The following is a 7,125-nucleotide window of genomic DNA, read 5'->3' as shown; positions in this document are numbered from 1 at the left end:
CTGGGCATGAGGAAGGAGTTCAGCTTTATTGTTAATAAAGCTCCAGGTTCATCCCATCATGGATTTCATAGTTGCCCAGAGAAATGTGGTCCTTAAAGATCGTGTACCACTTCAACACAATCTTGTTCCAACGGGTCCCCGTCTGGGTGGCGATCAGCTTCTTCAGGTCCCCAATGGTGTCATTGGTGTTGCACTTCACTCGGACCTTCTTCCCCAGACGGTCGTTGCAAACCACCTCGATCATCCTGTCCGGAGCCACACAGGGCGGGGGTTGGGGGCAGCAGAGTCAGCACGTTAAGGACCCCCCACCCCCCAAGACCTCAGCTTGAAACTTAGGCTCACTTCCCACCCCCTCTGACCCGAGTCCTCCGGGGCCCCAAGTTCCACGTCCCGGGACCGCGCCGGCCCCCTCAGGCCCTTGGTCCGTCGATGGCCGGACCCCGTCACCTTTCTCCAACTCGGGGCCGCCCCACCCGACCCCTCACCTCGAATCGCCTGGAACCAGCCGACGCCACAACCTCGTCGCTCGACAGCGGAGCGGGGGCCGGAGCCTGCGCTGGGAACCGGAAGCGGAAGTGCGCAGCCTGCAGCGCCCGCCCCTTCCTCTGGGCTTAGTAACCCCGGTGGCGTGCAGTGCGGGCCTCTGGCGCGGCTTAGGGGCTCCGGACCCGGCAGGGGCACGCTTGCGGTCGGTGCGCGGACCCAGTGGGGGTCCCGCCCCATGGAGGGGGAGTCAGAGGTCAGGGGCCGGGGCCCAGCTCGTTGGTTGAGGGCGCCATTCGCTGTGGGGAGACACCGTCAGTTGTTGAGGACGCTTTAGGGGCCCGGGTGACAGCGGGGAGAGGTAGGTGACCTGCCCCTGCTGAGCCCGACGGAGCCTCTCGCTGCAGCTACGGGAGCCGGGTGGGGCCCTGCAGCCATCCCGGAGCCCCTGCCTTCATCCAGGGCTGGGCCTCCCCTCTGGCAATTGCTCTGCCGCCTGCGGACACCTGCGTGCAGACTATCCTGTATAATTAAACCCTAATATGCAAACGAAGGACTGGCCCCTATGGCGCGCACTGACCACCAGGGGGCAGACGCTCGGTGCGCGAGCTGCCCTTCAATGCGGAGTTACTCCCTGGTGGTCAGTGCGCTCCGACAGGGGGAGCGCTGCTCAGCCAGAAGCCGGGCAGGCGGACATCCCCCAGGGGTCCCCACTGTAAGGGGAGCAGGCTTGGCTGAGGGATGCCCTCCCCCCCCTCCAGTGCATGAATGTCAGGCATCGGACCTCTAGTAGTTAATAAAGAGGGAACCGCCCGATCCTGGCCTGGGTGCCACCACTTCTTAGAATGGACTTTGAGCGCTAACCGGCCACATCAGCAAAGAAGCTGGAAACAGCACACGCAAAATCTTCCAGGCCTTTGTCTTAAAGAAACGTCGCTCCCGCTCTGAGTTCTTAAACTTGCCCAGTAGCCCCTGTACGGCAGGGCCGATGAGACAGGGGGCACCCCTCCCTAAATTCTGTGGATGAAAAAAGTAATCTCGCAGGGTGCTCTGATCATAAATTCCAAACTGGGCGGTCATGGTGGGTAGTCTCATCCCAGGCATATGATGTTTTTGTAAAATTAAATTTGCTTTAAGCAAGCGCTGTCCATTGTTTCTGTGCACATAGATTATTACCTTTGTGATAAGCTTTGCCCCCAGCGAGAGAGCACATAATCTTAACTATTAGGTAGTCCAATCCCCGCCTTGCTTTCTCTCATCTGCATGAAGGTTCCCTCCTTAATTTCAAATGCATAAAAGCTGTTATTCTCGCTGAAACCGGTTTGGCTCAGTGGATTGAGCGTTGGCCTGCGGACTGAAAGGTCCCGGGTTCGATTCCCGTCAAGGGCATGTACCTGGGTTGCGGCACATCCCCAGTAGGAGGTGTGCAGGAGGCGGCTGGTCAATGTTTCTCTCCCATCGATGTTTCTAACTCTCTATCTCTCTCTCCCTTCCTCTCTGTAAAAAAATCAATAAAATATATTAAAAAAAAAAAGCTGTTATTCTCTGGAGCGTTTCAGATCTTGCCTCCCAGAACAGATCAGCAGTTTGGCTCAGATAAACTCTTAGAAAAATTCTCTACAGGTTTGGATGTTTCTTACGTTGACACCACCAGAAGGAATTGCTGAGGCTAAATTTTCTTTGTTGGATTTTTAGTATTTTCCCAGATTATCTACAATGAACATATGTTTTGTAATTAGGGTTGGGAGCGGGGGTGGGGGAGTAAATGTTTTTTTTAAAAGTTCTAATTTCTCACCAAAACCGGTTTGGCTCAGTGTATAGAGCGTCGGCCTGCGGACTGAAAGGTCCCGGGTTCGATTCCGGTCAAGGGCATGTACCTGGGTTGCGGGTACATCCCCAGTGGGAGATGTGCAGGAGGCAGCTGGTCGATGTTTCTCTCTCATCTATGTTTCTGACTCTATCTCTCTCCCTTCCTCTCTGTAAAAAATCAATAAAATATATTTTTTAAAAAAGTTCTAATTTCTCAATGTGTGATCAAAGATAGCTCAAGCACAGGATCACGATGCTGAGTTATGGGCTGGGGGAGAATTGAAAGGGGAGGAAAAGAAAGGCTGGGATTGCTGGGGGCTGGGCTCCATGGGGCGGTGAGGATCCTGGGGTGGGGGGTGCCGGCTGCCAGCTCCAGGTGGGCTAATGGGAAGTCCCAGGCCTAGGCTGCCAGGGCTACAGACACTTCGCTGAAGCCAGGTGAGAGGGGGAGGAGCCTCAGGACACAGGACGCCACACCTTCCTGTCCATCCCACACTCTGGTAATTATAACTGGGGCTTCCCATGAGGGGGCTCAGTGACTGCCTACTGCAGGGCCAGGGCAGCCCCAGCCCCCTGTCTAGGAGGCAGTAGGATCTGCAGCCAGATTTGCTCCTTCCGGGGGAGGTGGGTGCTTCCCAGGAAGGGGAGTTCCGGGTCATGACGGCAGGAGCAAGCTGGGCAGCCCCCCTCTGCTCCCTTGTTTCCGGGTTTCCGACCCACAAGAAGAGGCTTGGATGCGGGATCCTCTCCCTTCACTCTGCAGGCAGGGCAGCAGATGGTTCTTAGGAACCTCCTGTAACTGCGAGAGCAGGGACACCTCTGCTGACCTTCAAGGCCCCCCCCCCACCCAGGGCTCACCCCGGGGGAATAATCTTAGGGGTGGAGGGCGTCGTTCAGGGGGTCCCTTTCCCTGACATCTCAGTGTGTCGGCAGGCCTTGGGGATACAGCAGTGACCAAGGTGGTCCTGCCGCCTCAGAGTTCAGTCCGATAGGGGAAGAGGACAAGTGAAAAGACAAATGAAGAGGTCCTGGCCACGCATTGACAGGTGCGGTGAGGGGGGCCCAGGAGGCATCCCCCCTGCGTGGTGGTGTGGGTTTTCCAGGGGAGATGGAAGCCGTGGAACAGTGTGAGAGAGGCCCACGCCCTGGCATCAGGAAGATCTGGGCTGCGGTCCAGCCCAGTGACTTGACCTCCGTGCAATCCTTTTGACCTTTTCTCCCAGTCACAAGATGCCTGCCAGAGCGGGAAGCATTGTTTTCTGTGGTCTCTTCGAGGAAAAACACCAAAGGGTTTGATTTATTAATAAACATTTGGAATTTGTGAAAATAAAAAAATATATTTTATTGACATTTTTACAGAGAGGAAGGGAGAGGGACAGAGAGCTAGAAACATCGATGAGAGAGAAACATCAATCAGCTGCCTCCTACCCCCCCCCCCGTCCCCCCCCGCCCCCAGGGATGTGCCTGCAACCAAGGTACATGCCCTTGACCGGAATTGAACCTGGGACCTTTCAGTCCGCAGGCCGAGGCTCTATCCACTGAGCCAAACTGGTTGCGGCTGGAATTTATGTTTTTTAAAGGTAATACTGGCACCTGGTAAAAATTCAAGTACAAAAGTATATACACAGCACATAAGGTCTGCTTACCCTTTCCCCAGCCCCTCCCCAGGAACAACCATCCTCGAAAGTTCCCATTTTCTAAAGATAATCTCTGCATCTTCAAATGTGCTAACATGTTTCAAAAGAGACAGGGACCCTTTGAGTTATGTCAAAGTGCAGAAACTAATGACTTAGGTATTTTTTAAAAAATTGATTTCAGAAAGGAAGGGAGAGGGAGTGAGATGGAAACATCAATGATGAGGAAGAATCATTGATCGGCTGCCACCTGCACACCCCCTACGGGGGATGGAGCCCACAATCTGGGCATGTGCCCTTGACTGGAATACAACCTGGGACCCTTCACTCTGCAGGCCGACGCTCTGTCCACGGGGCCAAACCAGCTAGGGCTAATGATTTAGTTTTTAAATATTTTTTATTGATTTTTTTAGAGAGAGAGGAAGGGAGAGGGAGAAAGAGAAACGTCCATGCGAGAGCAGGGCATCTATTGGCTGCCTCCTGCATGCCCCTTCCAGGGATCGAGCCTGAAATCCACGCAGGTGCCCTGACAGAGAATTGAACTAGCAACCTTTTGGTGCTCAGGACGATGCCCAACCAATTGAATTTTTCTACAGGCGTTTATGTACAATTACTTGTGTATCTGTTCTATTGGAATTAGAGATATCTCCAGGCATCAAAGTGACTCCTGGTTATTTATCTTTCTTATACAAATAAAAACATAGGAGATATATTTATACACACACACACACACACACACACATACATACACACACTGTTCTCTACACTTTTTTAAATAGCAAACAATATCCTATAGGTTGTTCCAACCAGCACAGAAAGACCCACCTCACTCTTTTTGACAATTTGAGATCCTAGAAGTAGTAGTGTTGGGTCCAACAGAGGCTACAATCAATATTGCCAAACTGTCTTTAAAGAGTTTGCGTCAATTATGCCCGCCTGCCCTGGTGGAGAGGGTCTGTCGCCTCACACCAAGGCCAGTGTGGGTATTTTCTGGCTTCATCTCTTAATCTACTATGTGAAAATCGTAGTGTTTTACTTCTTATTTATGGATAAGTGTGAGCATACAGATGTATTTTTTAGCTTTATTGAAATATAATTGACACACAAAATTTAATGTATATATTTAATGTATCCATCTTAATGAGTTTTGCATTTCTTTTGACAACAGTTTCAACTGCTCCAATTCCTGCTTTAGTGCATATTGTATTAAAAACATATTTATTGCCATTGTAGGTTCTTGAGGGTGTGATTTAGCAAAACCTATTCAGAACTAAACTTTATTTGACCTTTGAGTCATCAAAGTGACTCCTGGTTATTTATCTTATACAAATAAAAACACAGAAGGTGTACACACACACACACACACTCGCTGTGGGGGAGGAAGAAATTTTCCTCTACAAGGTTCTTTCAGCTGGTTTAATAATGGGCATCAGATTAACAGGAGAAAATAACCAAATGTCTTTTGAGTTTGGTCCAGGTTCCCGCCCCACCCCCAACTATTGCCACTATTTCTACTTTCTATCATTTGCATACATATGTACCTCATACATGAGACCCCAAATGCATGAGATTCAGAAACAAAGGAAAAATGAGCATAGACAGTCCACGCTAGGGATGAGGTAAGGTGCCGTAGGGGCTTCAAGGTCTTTGCAGGATGATGGGAAGAGCAGATGCTTAACAAATAGAAGTTTGCCCTGTCCTACAAGCAGGCGGAGTTACCTCAATTTCTTATACACAAGCCCCCTAATTCAAGTCATAGGAAGTCAAGGGAGGAACACACGTTTCTCATGCGCTGGAGGCTTAAGTTGCCTTTAGCTCAAAACAATCTCTATACCTCAGAGGCACATCTTGGGGTGACTTGTTCTGAACCCCTACAATACATATACGTTCATATACATGGACAAACATACGTACATATATAAAAAAGAAACCTTAACTCCAATAACTGTGGTAAGTCTGGAAGCAACCTGAACACTCATATGAAAATGTTTCAATAAATTTTACTTTCCTTATGAATTGCTATTTTAAAAATGAGTGATATTTGATGGGATTGTCAACTCAGCCTCTGTGAGAACAAGTTGTCACTATCAGTCGAAACGAAATTTCAACACGCCCTTTATTTTTTTTATGAGAGCTCTTTATTTTGTTGTTAATCCTCACCCGAGGACATTTTAAATTGATTTTTAGAGAGAGTGAAAGGGAGGGAGAGAGACACAGAGAGAAACATAGATGTGCATTGGTTATCTCCCACACACGCAAGTGGAACCCGCGATGGGGTCTGCAATCGAACACGGAATTGACTGGCTATGTGCCCACGGGCCCACGCTCTATCCACTGGGCAAACTGGCCAGGACTTCACCCGCCTCTTAACAAGTTACTCCACTTCTACAAATGTATCCTCGTGCATATGCATCAAAAAGCATTGCTAAGTATTAAAAAGTGGAAGCCTCGCGCTCCGCCAGGTCCTCTGGCCCCAACCCCGCTCTAGGGGTCCTCACCGCCGCAGCTCCGGCCTCCCAGCTGGACCTTGTTTCCCAGCTCCGCCTTCCAAGACTCGCGATCTGCTCCCTGGCCTCAGCCAGCCTTTCGGTTCAGGCCCGGCCTAACCCCGGCTTGGGCCACATTACCGCCCCGGCTCCGCTCTCCGGCCTCTTGTCACAGCTCCAGTCACGCCTTCCGGGCGTGGTTCCCACCTCGCCCCGCCCCCGACTATCGTCACCGCCCTAACCACGTCTTCCGGATTGGTCCCCGCCCCCGACCATCATCACCGCCCTGACCACGCCTTCCGGATTGGTCCCCGCCCCCGCCCATCGTCACCGCCCTAACCACGCCCCCTTACGTCATCGCGGCCCAGCCTCGCAGTCCAGCTTACTTCTGGTTTGAAATTGAAGGCTCTTTGGCGGCCGGGGCAGATCTCCGCCAGGGACTCCCCCGCGTTCGCTCAGAAGGAAAGCTAACACTCTCCACCGGCTACCGGAGCCGTGGCTACCTCCCAGCTGGCACCCCACTCCCCCGCCTCCGGGGGCGCCCCCGGGGCGAGTCCCGGAGTTCCCTTACCCCGAAGGGTAAATGCGAGTCGGCGAGGTCATGGCCACCCTTTCGGACCTGCCGGACTCGGTCATATTGGAGATCTTCTCTTACCTCCCGGTGCGGGACCGGATTCGCCTCTCCAGGTGCGGCCTCGCCCCGGGGACGGCGA

General features: G+C 51.9%; 2 protein-coding genes and 1 long non-coding RNA gene across 4 annotated transcripts in view; 1 reads left to right on the top strand and 2 right to left on the bottom strand.

The window, feature by feature from the left end:
• Positions 1-6: 6 nt before the first annotated feature.
• Positions 7-1,011, bottom strand: UBL5 (ubiquitin like 5). Its single transcript, XM_006765741.2, has 2 exons — positions 486-1,011; positions 7-245 (listed from the first exon to the last, which is right to left on the bottom strand). Exon 2 carries the CDS (start codon positions 242-244, stop codon positions 32-34), a length of 213 nt encoding a protein of 70 aa, XP_006765804.1. The 5' UTR covers position 245; positions 486-1,011; the 3' UTR covers positions 7-31.
• A 1,475-nt stretch (positions 1,012-2,486) lies between these two features.
• LOC107183406 lies at positions 2,487-6,605 on the bottom strand. The gene is made up of 3 exons (XR_001514200.1): positions 6,425-6,605; positions 4,752-4,934; positions 2,487-3,560 (listed from the first exon to the last, which is right to left on the bottom strand). It is a non-coding gene; the product is annotated as an uncharacterized LOC107183406 (long non-coding RNA).
• Positions 6,606-6,883: 278 nt separating this feature from the next.
• Positions 6,884-7,125, top strand: part of FBXL12 (F-box and leucine-rich repeat protein 12) — a 3,214-nt gene continuing 2,972 nt past the window's right edge. Inside the window, exon 1 of one of the 2 annotated variants that reach the window (XM_015565320.1) lies at positions 6,884-7,117. Coding sequence is in view for 1 of the 2 variants with exons in the window: in XM_006765742.2 (XP_006765805.2) it covers positions 7,014-7,100 (87 nt within the window). In the remaining variant the exon portion in view is untranslated. The remainder of the gene's footprint in view (positions 7,118-7,125) is intronic. The other variant, XM_006765742.2, reaches the window with a different exon arrangement.

The sequence above is a fragment of the Myotis davidii genome, unplaced genomic scaffold, assembly GCF_000327345.1.
Source record: "Myotis davidii unplaced genomic scaffold, ASM32734v1 scaffold1439, whole genome shotgun sequence".
In the NCBI taxonomy this organism is placed as follows: domain Eukaryota; kingdom Metazoa; phylum Chordata; class Mammalia; order Chiroptera; family Vespertilionidae; genus Myotis; species Myotis davidii.
The sequence above is the reverse complement of the archived record's forward strand: the minus strand, read 5'-3'. Positions and strand labels throughout refer to the sequence as shown.